A 22,156-nucleotide genomic window follows, 5' to 3' on the forward strand; every position below is an offset into this window, starting at 1 on the left:
GAGAGCCACACTATTTCATAAACTGGTTAATAAAATTTAGTGTCCTTTTGCATTCAACGTTAAAAGAATCAAATCTGACTCTGCTACAAATCCCATCTGGCTTTAATTCATAAAGCAGCTTGCAGATTACAGCAGCAAGCCTGACATCACTTCCCATAGTGCTTCAGTATGCTACTGACACCCTGCACATTAACCCTTAACCAACTTCCAGCTGGCCAGCTGCTTACCTTATGCAATAATTTATATGGTTAAACATGCGTGATGGAATCGTAATAGAGTTATTGAAGTCCAACATAAGCTTGGTTCACCCTGTTTGGCTTTTTGTGGCTTTTTGGTTTCATGAATTCTATCCAAGTGTATGAAAGTAGTCCCAGTCAGAGAAACTTACAGTAAAATGCTCACTAATGGGCTCACTAACAAACCAGCCAAACCACAGCTTGTCAATTAAAGATTCAAATGTATACAGTCTGACCCACATAGTGTGTGTGTGTGTGTGTGTGTGTGTGTGTGTGTGTGTGTGTGTGTGTGTGTGTGTGTGTGTGTGTGTGTGTGTGTGTGTGTGTGTGTGTGTGTGTGTGTGTGTGTGTGTGTGTCAGAATGAGTATGTGTCCATTATTAATGATGTCATTAAAATATGCACAAGGACAAAAAAGGCAACGCTTTGGAGGGGTTTGAGCGATGAAGCTTTGTGTGTCTCTGTGTTAAGGTATGAGAATATGCTTTACTGCATTAAAATCTTTCGATTATTATTCGTCAATTCATTATTTGTTGAATTCATTGTTGTGTGTTGATCTTGCTTTTTCAAACACAAAAAAGTTAAGGTAGTAGTTTTTTTTTATTAGTAGTGCTAAAACTAGTTGTAGTTGGGTGATAAAGTCGAGGATTCAGTCCCGTTTTCTGCTTTTCACATGCTGAAGTGTCCTTCGACAAGACATCTAACCCCAACTGGCCTCAGGTGCTGTGCCATTGGTGCATAAATTTGATATGTTAAAACCTATGGCATAGCAGCCTCTGCCACCAGTGAATGAATTTGGTGTGAATAGGTGAATGTGACACGTAAAACATGTAAAACTGCTTCAAGAGTCCAGAGGACTCATTACAATACCACAGTTCATTTACCATCTGGTAACATTAATAGACGAAGCTGTGTCATAACGTAATGGTTAAAATGTTCATCATCAAACCAAATTAAGGATAATTAAAACCAAATTGATTAATAATTAAAACTGGAGATTAGTTACAGTCTGTAAAGTAATGAAAGAGAAATATATGAGCAATAAGAACAGTTGTACTTAACTAAAATGCTAACAGTGAGTAAAAATATTCCAAATTAAATCATTTTAAACATTCTTAGCAGCTTATGTCACATTTTATAGTGTTAATATATAGATAACTTTTACAATTAAATTCCAGTGTATTCTAGTGCATGTGTGTGTGTGTGTGTGTGTGTGTGTGTGTGTGTCTTTTGGTGTCAGCCCAGTGCAGTGTGATCTAACAGCAGCTGACAGGCAGGTTTGAGGCCTCTCTCTAGGGTCCCAAGTGTGTGTTTGTGTATGTGTGTGTCTGTGTGTGTGTGTGCCCTGCTCTAGTGGTGTGTGCTAATTGGAAGCTCAGCGGGACAGGCAGCAGGTCCTTGGTAGCACCTGAGTGTGCGCATAGACCCAAACACATATCTTCTCTTTCTCAGTCTTTTGTCCACACACACACACACACACACACACACACACACACACACACACACACACACACACACACACACACACACACACACACACACACACACACACACACACACACACACATACCACAGCAGCTCAACAGCAGTCTGGTCTGTTAGCCTTTCTACATTTATCATGAGTCCAGTCTGCAGTCTCTTCACTTATTCATCCCTCTACTCCTTCTCAGCCACCTCCTGCCTGCACTAATCTGCAACGACAGCTGTGGTGTGGCCGATGGAGACCTGCCCGCCTCGCCTGTCTCGCTGGACATCAAGAGAAGAGAAGAGAAGAGAAGAGAAGAGAAGAGAAGAGAAGAGAAGAGAAGAGAAGAGAAGAGAAGAGAAGAGAAGAGAAGAGAAGAGAAAGGCACACACTAAGATGTCCTCAGATGTGCCAGAAGATTTGAGAAATTATGATTTAAAAACAAAGTTCAGCCAAAACCTGCTTCATTTTCTCCCATTGTGTGAACACTGGATTCTAAACGGTAACCTGACATGATTCCAGTGTGTGTGTGTGTGTGTGTGTGTGTGTGTGTGTGTGTGTGTGTGTGTGTGTGTGTCTGTGTGTGTGTGTGTGTGTGTGTGTGTGTGTGTGTGTGTGTGTGTGTGTGTGTGTGTGTGTGTGTGTGTGTGTGTGTGTGTGTGTGTGTGTTTTGCAGGGTGGATGTCAGTTTCTTTATAGCATGTCTGACAGCCAGCATATGATCCTGAGATAGCATGACAGCTGCCCTCACACCTCTCTGAATATACATACGCATGCACACACAAACTTATACACACACACAAATGCGTTCACATACAAAGTGATTGACAGCTTTGCCACCCTGTGACAGACCTGCTACATCCACCTGCAGCCAAAAAGCCAGAGAGGACAAAGGGTTTAAGGTGAAAAAAAGAGGTTGGGATCAAGAGTTTGACTTTAGGCTAGATAATAGATAGAAACAAGGTTGGACAAGACACCAAAGGGAGGGTGGTTGGATGGATGGATGGATGGATGGATGGATGGATGGATGGATGGATGGATGGATGGATGGATGGATGGATGGATGGATGGATGGATGGATGGATGGATGGATGGATGGATGTCAAAGGTCAAGGGGAGATATAAGCAGAGAGGAAAGGAAAGAGAAAAGAGGATTGATATGGGAATGAAAGAGTGGAGGTAAGTAAATGCAGGAGAGGCGGCCGTCAAAAATGAAACTTAGTAATAAAACTGTAAATAAAAGACCCCCCTAAATATGAAGCATGCCCCCTCAAGAGATAAGTGCCAGGAATTTGGTGGTGTTGAAGGTATTGAAGGGTGGTGGGAGAAGCATTATCTGCCACTCCAGCGCCTTCAGTGAAACATGATTTCCAACGTCCTCCTCCTCAGCACTCTTTAATATGACGAGACGTGCCCGACATTCTACACCACATAAATCAAGCAGCTCTAGACATCTTACATATGTGCTCAAACAAACATGTGAAGCACAAACATACAAGGATTGAGAGGAGAATGAGACAAAAATGAAAGAAAAACAATGAGTCTGAAGGCAGTTTGCTGATATATGAATTCTCCTCCCCATTAGTTTGCTGTGTATTATTTTGTTGATCTTCTCCTCCTGTGTACCGATTGTCACGGTTGAAGGGGCCTGTGTCTCCTCTGATGATGACAAGCGTGTTGTTGACACAAGCGTCGAGTTTTTCATCTGCATGCGTGTTTGTTTGCGTCTAACTGTCCCTTTCCATTCACTCAATCCTCCCGAGCTGGCATGGTGACAATTTGTGGAATATAAAAACTTGATCGGATTTGATTCCCAGACAGCCATGTGAAAGTGAAGTCAACAACAGGCTCACACAAGGTGAAAATCAGCAATCTGAGAAGCAGAAAAAAGCAGCAGCATGGGGTCTTTGTGTCGTGATGCTGTGATGCAAATAGCTTAATGAGGATATTAGATTAGATGAGGTTTTAATGATGTGTGGTTAAGCTTAATTTATTATATTGAAAAGTGCAGAATAAAGCTTTCAGCACAATTCAGCACAAAATAAAGGCATTTAACGCTCTTTTTTGCATAAGACACCAGAAAAAAAGGTGCAACAATACAGCAACTGAACGTCAATTAACCAACAACATACATATAAAAAACACACAAACATATACTTCTCTTCATGACATGAGCTCATCGATTCCTCCAGTTCGTTTTCTTACACATACTGTACAAATACCTAAACAAGACACAGACAGTTAGCGAGTAACCCCTTGCTGTGCTTGAGGGCAGGCTCACCATAGGCATTTTCCTAAAGCAGAGGTGATGTGTCCTGGTCCACTAATGTCAACATCCCAGCCAGGGTCAGAGACCTGTCAAACATGCTAACACACAACCTTTTCTAGCTAACACTAACACAGTCAGAGTGTGTGATTGTGTGCATCCCCAAAATGCCAAGTGCCCCCTGCACCATTTCAGTATTTCAGAGAGTTCCTCTTTTGTGTTGCTGCACTTTGCCCGAAAGGTAAACAGGCATGGGCATGCAAGTGTCCCATGTTCAGGGTGTAGGTGTTCGTGTGGTTGTCATTTCCCTTCTGAACTGATAATGTTTGGAGATTTTCCAACTCTATAAACCACCTAAACCCACAATTACATTATTTTTGTTATCAACAGATGAAAAAAGAATTGAAAATGGAAAGAAAAAATAAAATTATTAAATGCATTTGTTGCAGTTTTACTCAGTGCAGTCAGGCCCTGAAGGTTGTATTATGCTTTTACGTGATATCAGCTTAAGGTTTCTGATCTGCTTTGTTGTTTAACAAGCTTCAGGTTATAAGTGAAAATTTAAAGTATTCCTTGTCACAGTTATAGAGAGCAGCTCAGATAGTCAGAAGTAAAATATACAAACCATTATCTATGATTAGAATTGAGCTGGATGGAGCAGAGAGGATCGAAAAAGTGATGCACAGGGAAACATGAAAGCAGATTTTACAGATGTCTTTTAGAGGGATATTTCAGTGTTTTGAATGAGTTACATATCACTTATAATTATACTAGCAGCAACAGATGCCTGATGTCTTGGCCCCTTGGGGATGAGAAACAAAATGCAAGCTAGGCTACCGCGTTCTGAAGACAGAGCCAGGTCTACCATCTAATTTTAGTTAAAAGTTCAAGTGTATGCTATTCTGAGCCCCACATCATTTTGGCTGGTAGAAATGATCTGTATGGTTTTCAGCAGGACATAGAATAAACAGGTTGCTCTTCATGTTGAAGCCAACTAATAGCTGATTAGTGATGATCATCTGATGCTGTCATCACTAAGAGATGTTTCTTCACCTGATGCTTCGGAGGAAATTACGTGTCTTCTCAAGCATATTTGCTCAATCCCTCCCCTTCCTTTCCTTGCACCTCACTATGCGTATCTGCAGGGAAGGACTGAGGAAAGCAAAGTAACTGTGAGGAGGCAACTTTAAAGGAGATACACCTATTGTGGCACAACAGAAAAGATGTGAACCCATATACTTATCTTCGCCAAGGAGGTTATGTTTTTGGGAGAGTTTGTTTGTGTGTCTGTGAACAACATAACTCAAAAAGTAACAAACAGATCTTGATGAAATTTTCAGAAAATGTTCAAAATGGAATACAGAAGAAGTGATTAAATTTTGGAGGTGGTCAAGATCACCATCTGGATCCAGGATTTTTTAAAGGATTCTTTATCATTGTGAGATAGTGCTGTTTTCACCATATGTGTAAATAACTCTATGATAAATGGTCGGATTGCTTTGGGAGACAATACAACACAAGGTCAGGATCGTTTTTCACAGATGTAAAAGTACAATCCAGATCCTGGCAATATTCTGGATTCTAAAATCTGGAATATGAAATATGTTCTGGGTCATCATAATTTTCAACACTGTCAGGTAACGCACTATCATACAAACCTGCAACTAACAACAAATTGTAGCATACAGTCTGCTGAACGAGAGTATAACATTAAAGTAGGACTAAAATGTTGCATCACAATCCTAATATGCTTGGTGCAGGTCTGCACTCTCTGAGTGCTTTTCTAGTTCTTTCTGTGGCACACCAATGTGCCATTTTACACAGCTCAGGCTTTCAGTTTTATCTACTTTACAGTTAATTTTGGTCAAAATGTCAGTACTGTCTTCAGAGGTAGGATAATTATAGCTCCACACAGAGTGTGCTGTGAGAATGAACCCAGTGTCTGCCACCACACCACTGTACTTCTTTGATGTGTTTCTTTGTTCAGGTGCAGCCAACTTCATGTCAGTCACAAAAGTCTGTCTTTACTTTTGAGCTGACTAATATTTCAGCTAATGCTTAGAATTGTAAAGAAGACCTATAACATGGTGAGTATAAAGTAAATTACTACTTTGATTACTAAAGAAGGGAATCAATGACAAAAACATAGTGCGTCAAAACTAGTATGCAGCAAATGATTGCTGTTAAGTACACAAAGGAGTTCCAGGCAGGATCTCTACTTCTGTGTAATGACTTACACGTTGATTCTTTTTTCCTCAAGGTTTGAAAAATGAGGTCTGTGAAGTATAATAGAAAAGTGTGTTTACATTTAAATACACATATTATGCTAATCTTCCATGAATGTGTCCAGCTTCATCCGTCCTGCTTTAATGAGGCACAGACAAACAGAAAATGAGTGGAGCTCACATCAGACACTGGAGACACACGGGGTGAAGGCATGAAGGTGTCGGAGCGTGAAAGGTTTCCCTTACTAATACAGATATAATGATCACAGGAGCTGTTGTACTGTTGATCTGCGAAACAATTCTTCATGACTCACACCTTGTGAAAGAGGGAGTTAAAGATAGACAGGGGTTGATAAACAAGAGCGGACATCAGCCAGTGTGTTGTTTTGACTGCACAGAGAGGGAAGTGAAGCCGACAGTGAGTTGGCCTACATTCATGTTTCTTTATGTGTTAGGGAAAACAGGGAGACAGCCCCGTGTCTGGGTAATTATTCATCTACACACACACACACACACACACACACACACACACACACACACACACACACACACACACACACACACACACACACACACACACACAGTGGTAATGTTGTTAGGTATGTATGTTTTTTCATCTGCTGTTGATGCTTTGCTTTCATGACATTAGAGCTGGATCTGGGATTCCTATACAGGATACTCCAGATAATAAAAAAAATTTCACCAACCAGGAATATTCAAAGAAAAGTGAGAAATAGTCAAAGTGTCCAAGAATTGGTGAGTGGGCTCCAGGGTCTGTGACCCTGACAGAGTGAAAGGCACCCGATTACAAAACAGCTACCACAGCTACCACAGCACCATATGGTTCCTTCTAGTCTACTCGTTGGTCAGGGGTTCATCCGATAGCAAGATAACGACCCAAAACACAAGTCCACGCTGTGCAGGATCGAATTCAGGAAAGAGAAGAAGAAGGTAAGCTTGAAAACATGGCACAGCACAGTCTCCAGACTGAACCCCCTAAAGCTGGTTTGGGATACAATGGACAGGAGTGTTTAGGCCAAGCAGCCCACAAATGTCAAATAGTCATGAGAACTTCTGCGACAGAGTTGGAAATTTTTTTCTGAAGAGTATTAATGTGTCCCAAATTGCATACTTCCATACTAAAATACTCAAAATTTTGAGTATACTGCGTCAAAATGAAAAACAGTATGCAAAAAATGAGTATGCAAAAGTAACCGGATGATGTACTCAAATCGGCCCGGATTTTGAGTATGCAGCTGTGGACACTCAACGCACTCATTGCCTCCTCTGGCAGCAATGATGGAAGAGAGCTGTGGCCGTTCGCTCAGCATGGTAAAAATACAAATAAACAATACATACAGGGACATCTTCAGCCAGTAGGAGGAGGAGATGTTGTCTGCGCCGTAGCAAAGCGCGATTGAAATTACAATGAAAGACAGTAAGATTTTGATATTTTGATCATGTTATTAGCTGTGTTTAATATACTACTGAAAAGGCTTTGAAAATTCGCGGGCAAATAGTGGCGGTATTTGGCGGAAATGCGATGGAAGCCGGTCACAATTAGACATAGAAGAAGAAGTCGACATCATGTCGTCATTTCCGGAAAGTACGGCACTTGGCAGTATGCGATTTGAGACAGCACTACACCCTCAAAATTCTCGCACTAAGCCAGTAAGTATGAAGTGTGCTTAGTACACTTAATTTGAAAATTTTGAGTACACAGCATGGAAGTATGCGATTTGAGACTATTTGATTACCATTGCAGAAAGAATGCAGTGTGCATGCTCAGTTATATGTGTTGAAGATGTCTACTTTGATGGGTCAAAAGTTGAGAATACATTTAGTTTTGTAAATTGATTTTTATGATTACTTTTAAAGTGAATTGTTTATTTGTTCCATCCTTTGTTTTTCTGGTACAATGAGACATTAAACTGCATCATTTTCAATTTTAAAAATAATGGAAAAATCAGGACGTTCTAAAACTTTTGACAGATAGAGTACTGGATGATATTTTTACTCTCTGACTCTAAAATTAGTATTAAGCTCCACCAAATGTCCCAAAAGGACCCCCCCCACACACACACACACATTCTCATCATCCTCACACACATTCACACAAACGCATAAACATATCACAGCACAGTTGTTGCTGGCATTTCACTGACTTTGAATGTGGTCCCTGGCGTCCAGAAGCTTGAAGCTGTGATCTTTACATATATGACACCTCAGCTCAACAAGGTCCATACAAACACATGCACACACACACATGCACACACACACACACACACACACACACACACACACACACACACACACACACACACACACACACACACACACACACACACACTTACTGAAGGGATGTCTCTGCTGTGCCGTCACATTCTCACTGCCTGATTTAGACAGACAGAGACCAATCCTCTGGGACACAGACACATTTCTCTCTTTTGCTTCCTCTCTCCTTCTTCCATTCCCTTCACTTGCTTGAACTGCTGCTCCCTCTCCCTGGGATGGAGGGAGGTGGGGCCGGAGGTTAGACAGAGTGAGGCGGGTGATACTCCTACACGGCCAGTCTCAGGTTTGCTCCTGCGGGAACAGAGTGATGGAGAAGAGAGAAGAGAAGGGGAAGAAAAGGGAAAAACATGGAAGTCACACTCAGGCGTTTTTTTAACAGGTCATGAGAAGACAGGGAGACAGGTCAGGCTTGTTACAAACCAAAGTATAAAAAACAAACAGAAATACAGATCTTCTATACATATTGACGTTAATTCTGGTATCATTTCCAAAATCAAGTATCATTTATCAACAAAAAAAAAAAAAAATCAAAACTATTGATGAGTCATATTATATTATAATTTCATAAAATGTTTGAATTAACATGTAAGTTTGAAACTATGAAAAGCTGCTGGTTTGAATATTACTGCGTCACATGTTTTTGTCATGTCTGTCACTCCACTTAAAAGGTCCGGCACATTCCAAGCACTTTTCCCTGTATCTTTGAAATTGTTCCACAACCTACCCTCATAAGAACTCTGCAAAAGCTTTAATCAAGAATAACACATAAGAAAGGATAATTCCATAAACTGTAAAGAAAAAAGACTTTAGCTGCAAAACAGAAGTAAATTACTGGTGAAGAAAAATAACAAAAGGACATAAAATATTCAAATAAGGCTGTGGAACATCAAACCCTTACTTCATGCTTTGGCCAAGACAGTCAGTGATCCAAAGAAAGTTGACTCCCACAAAGTACTGCTATAAGGTTTTTTTCTCCTTCTCCCTGACTGTTACTGTCACTTCTGTCGACAGCCGCTTTAGGTCACATAGAGGCTACTGCCCCATCTACCTGTGTTTTAGCACATCACACGCTGCTCTGCTCCCAGTGCACATACACATAAACACACAGATACACGCTCAGAGGTAGAGTCCTTTGGTAGAGACAGATCAAAATGTGCCACAGGAAGCGAGGATTTGTTTATAGGGATTGAGTGACCTGGCAAAGGTTGTCAATTAGATGAGGAAGACAGGGAGAAGGGGGCAGGTTTCCTTGTGGAGAGCTGAAAATAATAGGTAAATAATAGATCCAAAGGATGAATTATTGAGGGAGTACATTGATGCTTTCATGTCAGGAAGCTGAGTCCACGTTCTTAGGTTCATTCATGAAAAAAATAGGCATATAAGAAAAATATGAGGGGAGGTGAGGGAGGAAGAGGCTGTTGTTTCTATGTCAGGTTTTAGTGAAGCATTTGCTGCTTTATATCCTGCACCAACACATACTCAGTGATATGGACACGTGTTTGTGTAAATGGTATTCTTGCTTTATATTTAGGTTTGTTGGTTACTCCAAAGCATGCTGGGAATCTTTTAAAATTAGATGTTATTTCATCGATCATATATGTAATTTTAAAAAACAAAATAATTGTATTATTATTATTATTGTTGTTGTTGTTGTTATTATTATTATTTGCCAACTCCTGTGTGAAAAATATCCTGTGATGTACACACATAGGATACAAGCCAGTTTATATCAAGATTTCTTGATTAAAAAAGAAAAACAAAAACTTCATGTTGCAAATTTTTCATTGCATTACAATCCAGTGCAATGTGTTGAAAAACTAAAAAAAATCAATATCAATATTAAATCAAGAGCAGAGTAAATCTGACTATTCTACTTATTCACATAGAAGAAAACTAGACAATATAAAATCTAAAACCCCATGCAACCCCTCTTAACTTTGATAAGATTGTGCACAACGCCATGTAATATGTATGTAATGCGTTTCACTGTATTTTAGCGTTTTCGGATGAAACGTTGACGTGTACACAGGGCCTAAGTCAAACAGTTTGTGGATGAAGTGTTGGGGGTACATACTGGGGGGGCAGGAAATATGCCAGAGAAGACTAAAGGAGATAGGAGGAGACAGCAGTCTACCCTGGACTGCTGGCACAGCAGCCAGGGGCGGGGCCAAGACAGCATGGCACACGTCAACCCCAGACCCCCGCCTCCTCCCCCTTTCCCCATGGGCTGTGACAGGCGGCACGGGAACCCATTGGCCCAGCGAGGGGTGGACAGCCATCTGACAACTCCCCACCTGCATGACCTTTACCATGCTTGACCCCCTGCAGGAGACAATCACCTCACAGCAAACAGCCCCATGGGAGATGTAGACACACAGCACAGCCAGGAAGACACACAAATGGATGGACATGCCTGATGCTCTCACAAATTGACATAAAGTTAGACAGAGGAACAGTAAGACAGGATAAAACCATATGCTTATGATGGATTACTCAAATGTGGATGTTACCTCCATGAATAGCTTAAAGGACGTGTTCTCCTCGGACCAATAAACTCAATTATTTAGGTCCTAAAGGTAGTCTTTGCGCACAGTTTTTAAAGCAACCATCTTGTTCAAGACTGCACTGTCAATAGAGATGTGTAGGCAGTGTCCCTGGTAGGCTTCATTGAAGAAATGATCACAAATTCCTGGTGGACATTGTTGGTCAATGAACATATACACATTTTTAGATGTCTCTTTTTCCTTTCTGATGCTACTATATTTGAACAACAACAAAAAAAAATGTGTCATGTGTCTCCAATTGCTCAAACATAAAAAAAAAAAAAAATCAGAAAAAATAGAACATGATAATGATGATATCTTTTTCAAATACTATTGGGTGGCTGGGAAGGATAATTTCATCTAAATTATGAAGCTACACAAATGTAAAAAAAAAATTATTACTTAAATTTTATATTTGTGTGTGTTTTACCATGAAGTACATGAGTTTTCCTTCTTCTCTGTTTGGCTGTGTGGTATTCTGCCTCACTCTTGCAGCCTTGTAAAAAAATTTTTTTAACGAATCTAAATAAACAAAGACCACCACTACAGACATGTGCTCAATACAAAGCCAAATAAAAATAAGTAACAGGATAAGTTAGAAAAAAAGAGAGAAGGAGAAAACAAATTAAGGATGTTTAAATCATGTTAATAACACATTAAGATAAATGTCAATTTTTGGATGGTGACAGAAAAATCTCTGCCAAGATACTTATTAAAAGGTCTACTGTTTTGATACTGTTTTTTGTATCAATCAATTTAAGGGATCAAAAATATAGTCAAATTTACAGAAAACCCTATTTCTAATACAATGTCTATCATTAAAATAACTATAACAGATTTTAAATCAATAAAGAGATTAAGTTTAGTTTTGTATATCAAATATTCTGTCACTTGAGAGCAGAAAGTAGAGGAATATGTACAATTGTATTTCTTTAATCTTACTGGAGAAACAGAACTCAAAAAGTAGTAACCAAGCCCAATGCCAATGGATTATATCAGTGACAATGTTATTTCAGAAAGCAATTTCCCCTAGGTCCAATCCACCTTTTTTCAATGTCTTTATTAATTTCAATACCAAAGTATTTTACACTTTTATTGATGGTAATATTACACATGTACTCTTCACTTGAGTCAAAGATGTTTAGACATTCACACTTTCCTGTATCAATCCTGATGTAATCTTGAGGCACTTGAGAATTCTGTAACAGGTTGTCAAGCTGTCTCAATTCAAACACTGTCAGCACCAAGTTGTACAATGCGAATTTCTCTCTGAAAAATAGATAGACATTATGTATTGATACTTAAGTAGACTTTATTGCAAGTAGTTCAACCAAAATTAAAAGTAAGAAAGGAGAAATTGGGTATCCTTGACGTTTACAGACCAGTTCAGTGAGAAGCTCTGAAAGGGAATACAACCTGCTACATGCGGCACGCTGCGGCTGTCGGTGTCTGACGTCATCAACAAGCGACGGTTTAGCTCGGCTGTCTGACGCACTTCAACGTTGGGGTTGTTTCAGAGGCTGGAAAGTAAGTGTTGTTTATCCGTTTTCTTAATGCGATACTGAAAATGCCTGCAATATTAAGAGCAACAAAAAATGTTCATATTACCTTGATTTTATCCCGCAAATGATTTTAAAGCGGATTACGGATGTTTGGCAACGATGTATAGCACACTGTGTTGCTATGATCAAACTCTCAAACACACATTCACACGACTGTCCCTCTCAGCTGTGGCATACAGTGTCATAACGTTGTGTTTATTTATCCAATTATTAGATCATCGTCTTTGGGTGAAATCCATCAACTGGTGATGAATCCATTAATCAGACGGAGACTTCCACCGTCGGTGCAGAGTCTCCTCACAGACATCGCTCCAAAAGAGGAATGGATGGACTCAGAGACTGAACCTGTAAACAGAGATGGGATCCTGCTTCCTCCCAGAGGAGCAGCGTCTGGACAAGAGGAGTTTCTCACACCAGCAAGGACTCAAGAGGAAAAGAATACAAAGGATGATAGCAGTACACGGAGAAGTAGCGTCTGCATGTTGTGTGAATGCAAACCTGCTTGTTACACCTGCCCTCGGTGTAACATACATTACTGTGGATTGGCTTGCTACAAAAGTCCAGGACACTCTGTATGCTCTGAAGAATTTTACAAGGAGTCTGTTCTTCAGGAGCTGAGAGGTATGGGGAAAACAGAAAGTAAAGGGAGAAAGAAGATGCAGGAGATTCTTTTGGGACTCAGACAGAAGGCAGAAGGGACAGATGGAGGGATGGAAACTCTGTTAAAAGAAGCTGGTGTTCTGTCAGAAGACACTGACGAAGGGAGAGGAGAGGCAACAGAGAAAGTGCAGGTGTTTGAGCTCCTGTCTCAGTTGGCAGAGCTTCAGCAGTCTGGAGAGGGGAGTGAAACAGAGATTGAGGATGTTTTAAAGAAACTTGAAAAGCTTGGAGGAGGAGACCTGCTGCCTGGGGAAGCTGATGAAGATCTTGAAAGTACAGAAGGGGAGCCAGACTTGGCTGACCGTCTTTCAGGACTTGATATTGACAAACTATGTGAGGAGGAGCTGTGGGAACTTCTCAGCAGTAAGGAAAAAGAGACGTTCATGGGTCTGATGAGGGATGGAGCTCTCGGAGGGCTTGTTCCCCTTTGGAAGCCTTGGTGGGAAGAGCATGAGGAGGGAGGGAGATCCTTGGTGGAGGTGCTTAAAGAAGAAGTGAGCAAACAGAGTAAAGAGCACCCAGCTGCCGTGGAGCAGCAGGACAGTGGTAAAAAAGCACAAGAAGTGGTTCACTGTCAGGTAAAAAGATCTTCAAAGGTAAAAAAGATTAAAGGAGAACAGAGAAAGGACATAAGTAAGAGCACTGGAGCTTTGCTAGATCAGAGCATCCCTCCAATTTCGACAAAAATACCAAAGCTGAGCTCCTTGTGTGCGAATCCCTCTCCCTTAGTTTGCTATGGTTTGGTCAATGCCCTCTTTGGCTACACTTTCACACTCTCTCTTCTTAACAATGACACAGATTCACTGATGTTTGAATTCTGTGACATGACCCTTGCTCTTTCTGAGTCACTGAACTCTAACAGGGTGTTTAACTCCCTCCAAGAAGCCTTAGATTGTGGGGAATCTCTCATTTTGGATGGAGGTTATGTGGATAAGGAGGATCCTCTTGCTCCAGCCAGGGCAGTTGAAGCCGTGGCTCACATCATGACTGGCAGATCCAGGAAAGATGCTTCGGGATACTGCCTGGCAGCCTTAAGTCAGCTTCGTACTGTACTCTCAAAAGCCAGAACCACCCTGTCCAAAGAGGAAGAAAATGGAGCAAGGAGACAAAAGTACTTCTTGGCAGCAAAGAAATGTGAATTTTTTCAAGCTTGGGTGATTGACAATGAGCACAATATTCATTCACTAGCAGTTGAGTTGTGGAATGAACACAATAGGAGAGAGATTGTAAGGAGCAGCATGGAGAAAGCAAAGAGTGTAGTTGAACAGAACTTGAAGAAGAAGAAGAGCAAAGAAAACAGAAGCTTAATTGAGGAACTGAGCTAAGGTTTTCTGCAACATAAATGCAAATGTATTTACAGGTTCCTGGCAAAATAAAAATATTTTTTAAAACCTGAATTGTTGTCTTTGTCTATGGGGAAACTGCCAATGACAAACTGCATGCATGTAGAGTTCATGACATAATCTCACACAGGCTGTTGGCACTCTCGCGATATTTTATTTGACTTGGTCACGTGGGGCGGATGTCCTTCCACTGTGACAGAAAACATGGCAGCGCTCTTGAGATCAGCCCGGTTACTCAAGTTTTCGCCTTCGGGATTGCTTCAGATCACAGGCACCAAACGAACCGGACCGCCAATTGGTCGGCTTTACAGTGGGGCTGTCGGCAGCAAACAGACAGGAGTTTGTTCCCGACAGATCAGCAGAACATCGGACAATGCGCCCAGGTATCACGTCTGTTAGCCTGTGTAGCTGTGGTCCACGCGTGTGCGTGATCGTCATTGAGGCTCAATGACAGCCAAAGACAAACAATTACCAACCTGAATATGACATGCAGTGTAAAATGTGGTGTGTTTACAAGTGTGTACTTACGTTAGAATACGATTTTATGCAACATGGATAGTTAGCTAGCACGTTAGGTAAACATGGCTAGCACTTACACAAGGTGATGATCAAACGTTGTGTAACCAAGCTCACAATCGTATTAAAAAGATCACAGATGAGCTGAAAACCGAAACATGGTGTTGTAAAACTGAAGAAAATGGATCTTACAAAGCTGTTATCATGTATCTGATTCTATACTAGTTGTTTTTGTGCCAGCCGGCTTATGTCCCCATCACTTGAGATCAGCCACGCGAGTTATCATGCGTGAGTTTGTCTCAAAGAAAGAATTAAAGACAGTTCATCGTGAGGTACTGTCTGTATAGCACATTGTGCTAAGTGATGGAAAACAGCCTGGGGTTACTCTGCTGGACCTTTTATTCTCAAGGTCACCCCCACCCCCCAAATACTTAAAGATTAGCACAGCGTCTAGATTCATCTTTCATACTTCTGCTCCAATATACACACTTTATATATTCCACTTGTCCCAAGAAGTATTTTAATATGATAATTCTTCATTCATTGGGTTCTTCTGGGTTTTTATTCTCATCTTAATCACATATCTACCAAACCTCCCTCCCTTTCCTGTTACTGTCTTATTCTCCACAGTCAACTGTGGCCCTATACAGTCGGCTGCGTGCGAAATTATGCTCTGGCCTCAGAACGAAGGAATGAGTCAGGTGCAACTGTGGTGCGGAACAAGCAGATGCAGCAGTTTGACTGGGCTCTGGCCAAACTGGACAACTCTGTGAGGAGAACCGGCCGCATCACCAAGACCCTGCTGCTTCGCATCTTTCATGACATTTGTCGGACAGGTGGGTAGACGCAGACATGATCAGGTCACCAAATCGCATGCAATAGCAATGCTGGTATGTCAGACACATTTTTGTTCAAGGCAATTTCTCATCTCTGAAAGGCAAACATTTAGAAGCATTGATAGATGAGTTCAGCCTTGCTGCAAGTGGGCTACTTAGTCCGAAACTAAAACCACTTGCAGAGCGCAGATGGGCTAGTGACCTAGGTCACGCTCCACTGGGTTTGCCCTTGTGTGGTGGCCCGGATTTCAATTCATCCTGTGGCTTCTTTCTTCCATGTCACTACCAACTCTCACCCTGTTTCCTGCTCTGTCCACATCCTACCTCCTATCCCATAAAAGGCCACAAAAAACAACTTTAAAAACTAGGTATTAGGCAAATTAAGTAAAAGATCATGTGTGACAATGAGAAGATGACCTGCCTCATCTCAATAACACAAGCACTATGATATACTGGAATTAAAACTTGTATTTTTACATCAAACCGATTCATTCTTTTTATCTGTTTCTGTGTGTCTGCAGGTTATCCCAGCAGTAACCAGGCCCTGTTACTGCTGCGTAGCTGTGGCTACCTGCTGCCAGAGGTGCCTCCCCAGGAGCGCACTGATCTAGCACACCGTATTTGGGAAAAGCTTCAGGAGTTGGGTAAGGGGTGTCATCTGTTGATCATCTTGTTGCTAAAATTGTTTATCTATCTCCATAATTCATTTTAATAAACCCATGGTTTAAAAATTTTAAATATAAAATGAATATTGTGACTGACTTTGTGCAAGGTTAACTATGGATTCACAGAGTTATGATGCATTTGATCTAAACATACACGTTTTTAGAGACTAATCAGCTGCTTTCTACAATATTTTTTGTCACCTTGATGTACCACTGTATTCAAAGGATGCTACAGTCATACTGATGTGATGGTTTGCATCTTGTCCTCCTCAGGTTCCCAGTATGACGTCAGTCACTACAATGCCATGCTGAAGGTTTACCTACAGAATGAGTTCCAGTTCTCTCCCACGGACTTCCTGGCCAAGATGGAGGCAGCAAACATTCAGCCCAACAGAGTGAGTGCTTTAATGCAGGGTACAATACCACACTACGCTGTGAAATATTTATTTATTCATGTGTAAAAAATGTCTGTTTATAGGCACTTTTTGTTGTGGTTAATTTTCAAAAATGTAATGCTGTTTTGCTGTGAGTAGGGATGGGTTTTTAAAACCAGTTCCTGGTGAGAATCAGTTAGAAATAGTTTGATCCATTGACATTAGCCTTTATGTTTAACGATCCCCTTGTTTATTCTTTGCAATATGCCGGAGCACCCAGACCTGTCGGCATCATGTGACATTCCATGTGTTTGTCACGCTCGTCAGTCAGCAGCAGAATTTTCAAGGCAATGGCGGAGTGATTGAAGCTTTCGAAAGTAGAGCTAGACGTATATGTTTTTTTTCAGGGCCGATTCCACTTCTGATTATTAGCAGCCATGGAGGCCGATAACCAATATTTGGAGCCAATATCCATTTGCAGTAAAAGTGAAAACATTGGTGTTAAAATTTTAAATAAAACAAACTTTAACACTCAACTCTGTTTAAATGCCTCAGCAGCACGTCTTACAAAGTTTGGTTAAAAATTACAAAATAAACTGGGTCTGGGATGTTTATTACAGCGTTGGGAGGGTCTGCTGCCTAAACTTGCCTTCAAAACACACATCTGCTCTTAGGAGCTTCTCAGCTCTGCAAAACCTTTTGTCCTCTCCGCAGTGTGTGTGAGCACTGTCCATGCGCAGTTTTCACTGCTGATTGGCTGCTACCTGAGCCGCGGCAGCAGAATTCTACGTGTAACCAATCAGATGGTACTATGGGTATGACAAAGCTAGAGACAGAGTAGTGTCTGCAGACAGCAGCGTGGCTACTTTGGAGCCAAAATAACCTAATTGATCTTTTTATCTGCTGTGAGATGGTAAAAAAAGACCTATGCCAATATGCCACAAAATGGTGAAAATATGTCTATCCCTAATCGAAAGTTTGGCCTCACTTTAAAAAAAAAAACACTTTTCACTTGTTTTATTTATGGAGCGGAATCAATAATGGCATTGGCATCAATGGAACCTTGTTAATACTTGTCCCTAAATGTGTACCTCCTTTAAATCCCATTGAACTTTTGTGACAGGTAACCTACCAGAGACTGATCACAGCCTACTGTCAAAGTGGAAACATTGAGGGAGCAAGGTGAGCACACTACCTGTCCAGTTTATAGACTGGTCAGAATGAATCATTAGGTGGATTAATTTGCTAAGGGTTTCAAAAAGTCATCATCCTCGATATGTGATATGCTTGTATTTTACAGGATTTATAGTTTAACTTACTTTTCCACTGTTGTTGACTACAGCTTAAACACCAACCATCAGTCCCAATAACCAAGATGATATGCCTTTGAATTCACCTTGTTTTTACCTCTCTTCTGTGACATATTAGCACCATACTGGGATTCATGAAGAGCAAAGATTTACCTATCACTGATGCTGTTTTCAACTCTCTAGTGATGGGCCATGCTCGAGCAGGGTAAGTGTTACTGTTTTTTGTTCCTACAGTACAGTGTAAGTCGATGGATTTTGAAAAGTTTGTGCAGGAACAGGCGGGTTTTAATTGGCTGTGATTTGCAGGGACATTGAGAGTGCTAAGAATATCCTGCCTGTGATGCGAGGAGCAGGAATTGAACCTGGTCCAGATACTTATGTTTCACTGTTGAAGGCACATGCTGAGAGAGGAGACCTGGACAGTCTGAAACAGGTGTGTGTTGTTTTGGTTTCTGTCTGGCTCTTACCCTTTGCTTGGCTCCTCACTTACCCCGTGCCTCTTCTTCTCCTTGCATTGTCAGACAATGGTGGAAGCAGAGAGTGCAGACTGCTGTCTGACAGACAGGGACATCATGCAGGTAATTTCCACCCTGGCCAAAGCTGGTCAGCAGCAGCACATCCCAGAGATAGTCAAGTGCTTGAAGAATGACAGGGGCTATGTTCCAGGTAAACCTGCATACACACTTTTTGTATTTCTTGGTTTATATTGTCCTAACTTACTGTTGTAATGTGATTACAAAGTTCTGACTTAGATTTAGTAGAAAACATCAACACTGTGCCTTAGTGCTGGATGGTATGACAAAAAATTGTATCAGTATTTTTTAAGATTGTAGTGGGTTTACGGTATTTTTCCACTAATGGGTTAAACCAGTGGTTTGTTAATTCTGTATCACTAATTAATTTCATTAATTTGATTGTCATTCCTCCTCCCTTTCACTACCGGTACCAAAATCCTCCGGGGCTTATTTTAATTTGTTATAAAGACAATATTCAAGTTAGACCTGTGATGATGTTCTGTGCCCTCTTCTTCTGCTGTCTTTCTGTCACGTTAAAGGTAGGGGCTGCCTTTCACTCACTCAGTAAATAAGAGCGTGATGGATTTTAGCCTTATAATTGTGTTATTTCATCAGTTTGTGAGTGGCAGTCCGCTGCTAGAGAGCTAGCTGCTGCAACAAAGAGAGCGGGTCAGTGAGTGTGCAGTAGGGATGCACGATATTGGATTTTTGCCGATATTTGATATGCCGATATATCGAAACCCCTTTTGGCCGATACCGATAATCAAAGGTTTGTTTGTTTTTTTCACTGTACTGTACTGTACTGTAAGTCTATCCTGTACTGGAATTTATATGTGACTCTAATTGTGACGGTCTTATTTGTTTAAGAAACACACATAAAACAAGACAGAAAACATTTGATTTTACCATAAATAAGAAATGTATTATTTTTTCAAACTGAAGACATTCAGTATTGAAATACAGAAAAATAATTTCTTTAGATCACATGAACTTTAAATGTACAATGCATTTTTAAACATAACCAAGTTGCATTTGATTATTTTAGAGCTACTGTAACAACCTGTTGACAGACACAGAGCTCTGCAGTGCAAATTAATGAAGTGCTACATTTTATTTAAGGAGCTTATTTTTCAGATGGAAAATAATTATAATCCTAACTGAATAGCACCTTATCGGCTGTGCCTATCGGCAGAAATTTTCACATCTGCTGATACCGATAAACGTGTTTTTAAGCTTTTATTAGCCGATACCCATATTGTGCCGATAATATTGTGCACCCCTAGTGTGCAGCGCTGACACGGAGCATGTGGCCCACTGAACCAAGAGTCAAACACTGGAGTGAAGAGAGAGGATGTACAAACATCTGATACATTTTTTAATGACACACAATCAACCCTCGGGCCACCCTTGGCTTACTGCTTAGCTTGTCAAAATGTTGCATGCCCGCTGTTTTAAAACCACTGGTTTATCCTTTCTGACCTATTCCTAGAGTGTGTTATCTGAAATTAAAGATTTTATTCATATTGTATTCTGCTATGTTCGCTAGGGATGGGTATCGAATCGGGTAATTTTATAGGTACCGACTGAATTCTGCCAGGTCGCCAGGTACCTGGAATTGGTACCATATAGTTTCAAATGTGGAAGGTACCCATCCGTAATGTTTGCAATAGGAAGATGTCTTGTATTGCGTGTAATCAAAACATGACAAAACTAGAAATACAACTCGCATACGAAATTGGTTGTTACTCAGCAGGCTTGAGCGTCAATACAAATGTATTGAGTGTATTGAGCTTGAGTGTATGCAAATGTGAATGGGTCAAATGAAAATGATTTAACACTTATTTCTTTGTACTAAATCATTTGGAATGAAAATAAATGTCCTGAAGTCCAGTATAAACAGTATTTGTTGGTCTTCTCATAGATGCCATGAACTTGTGTCTGAGCCTCATCACCCAGGGCTTTGATGACACTGCCTTCCTCATCCTGAAGACATTCCCCACACTGCAGACTGAGAGCTTTAACCCTGACTCTTCCAACTTAGGCAACTTCTTCATTCGTCACTGTGTCAACATGGAACGGGTACATGGATTAAAAAATTTAGTTTGATGCTCTCTGAAGTGTCTCATAACATAGATTAAGAATCTTTATTCCTTCTGGTGTTTCAAGCCTGCTGCTACAGCAGTGTAAACTGGGATAAGTCTTTAAGTGACATCACAGTGAGTTTTGAGTTCATACTCAGACGGTCAAATTGATATTTATTTTTTGTTTGTTTGTTTAATTGCATCAGCCATTGGAGAAGATAAATAGCTTTTGCAAAGATCTTGAGGATTCGAAACTGCACAGTTCATCATTCAGCTTCGCACTGTGCTGTGCTCTGGAGGCCAATAAGACAGGTACAGCACATATTTATTCTATCTTCGTGTGCAGACCTTTATATCTGCCCTTCATCCTTCAGTTTCTATTTCTTATTCATGTGCATATTTGTTTTTCCAGCCATGGCATTGGAGCTGATGAAGATTTTGAAGGAGCAGGACTTTCCCATAAGGCCACACTACTTTTGGCCTCTCCTTACCCAGCACTTGAAAGACAAGAGCATAGCTGGTACACATACACACACGCACACACACATGCCTCAAAAACATATTAGCTTAATCCAAAAAGACACTTCATAATCTTAAAAAACAGCCTCTTTCATATTAAATAATCTTTGTTCATAAAATATATTTCCTGAAATTTCTCATTTAAGTGTTCTGTTTAAGTTTTAAATGTTAAAGAAAAAACTGACCATAGACCAGATTTTAAAATACTTTTACAGCTACTCCAGCAACATGTAAACATCTGGTGTGTGTATATGTGTGAAATAGAGCGGCTTCCTCCTGGTTAACATGATCTTTTCAGCTTATGTGCATGTGTGTATTTTTGACTAGTATAGGGGGATTATGACTTCCTCAGTCCTCTGTACCGGAAAGAGCTTTTAAAGTGGCGTTTTCCTCAAATATTAATGCCTCACAGAGTGGTCCTACTGGGACAGGTTTCACTTGGCAGGGGCAGTCAAGGGCAGAGAGGTCTGATCCCTGCGTGAGGGAGCTGGAGCTGAAAAGGTTGAAACAACACATGCATACACACTTTATAACCTGCACACACTCACAAATATACACACATGCAGGTTTCTCTTGAGAGCTCTGTAAATACATCTCAAAGTTTAGAACTTTGAACAGATGAACTGCAGAACAAAAAAGGCACTCTGACTTTCAGAGAGTGTGCTCAGACATGAAAGTCACAGTTTTTATTCATCTGATCTTCAAACTCTGTTCTGTTCTCCAGGGTCCAAGTCTACTGCACAGTC

General features: G+C 40.7%; 2 protein-coding genes across 2 annotated transcripts in view; both read left to right on the forward strand.

Moving 5' to 3' along the window:
- The first annotated feature begins 12,478 nt into the window (after positions 1 to 12,478).
- Positions 12,479 to 14,656, forward strand: znhit2 (zinc finger, HIT-type containing 2). The gene is made up of 2 exons (XM_074675509.1): positions 12,479 to 12,556; positions 12,806 to 14,656. Exon 2 carries the CDS (start codon positions 12,840 to 12,842, stop codon positions 14,574 to 14,576), a length of 1,737 nt encoding a protein of 578 aa, XP_074531610.1. The 5' UTR covers positions 12,479 to 12,556; positions 12,806 to 12,839; the 3' UTR covers positions 14,577 to 14,656.
- An 87-nt stretch (positions 14,657 to 14,743) lies between these two features.
- lrpprc (leucine-rich pentatricopeptide repeat containing) overlaps positions 14,744 to 22,156 on the forward strand; it is a 72,063-nt gene continuing 64,650 nt past the window's right edge. Inside the window, exons 1-11 of the mRNA XM_074675507.1 lie at positions 14,744 to 14,977; positions 15,741 to 15,946; positions 16,468 to 16,590; positions 16,885 to 17,006; positions 18,109 to 18,167; positions 18,414 to 18,500; positions 18,602 to 18,728; positions 18,817 to 18,961; positions 20,732 to 20,889; positions 21,098 to 21,203; positions 21,304 to 21,411. Of these exons, the coding sequence (XP_074531608.1) occupies positions 14,799 to 14,977; positions 15,741 to 15,946; positions 16,468 to 16,590; positions 16,885 to 17,006; positions 18,109 to 18,167; positions 18,414 to 18,500; positions 18,602 to 18,728; positions 18,817 to 18,961; positions 20,732 to 20,889; positions 21,098 to 21,203; positions 21,304 to 21,411 (1,420 nt within the window). The 5' untranslated portion in view covers positions 14,744 to 14,798. The remainder of the gene's footprint in view (positions 14,978 to 15,740; positions 15,947 to 16,467; positions 16,591 to 16,884; positions 17,007 to 18,108; positions 18,168 to 18,413; positions 18,501 to 18,601; positions 18,729 to 18,816; positions 18,962 to 20,731; positions 20,890 to 21,097; positions 21,204 to 21,303; positions 21,412 to 22,156) is intronic.

The sequence above is a fragment of the Halichoeres trimaculatus genome, unplaced genomic scaffold (genome assembly GCF_033239565.1).
Source record: "Halichoeres trimaculatus isolate MK-OKI-2021-1 unplaced genomic scaffold, fHalTri1.1 fHalTri1_scaffold_8, whole genome shotgun sequence".
Taxonomy (NCBI): Eukaryota; Metazoa; Chordata; class Actinopteri; order Labriformes; family Labridae; genus Halichoeres; species Halichoeres trimaculatus.

What these genes read in the sequence shown, in the direction of transcription:
- znhit2 (XM_074675509.1), top strand. Translation starts at nt 12,840, where the DNA reads ATGAATCCATTAATCAGACGGAGACTTCCACCGTCGGTGCAGAGTCTC.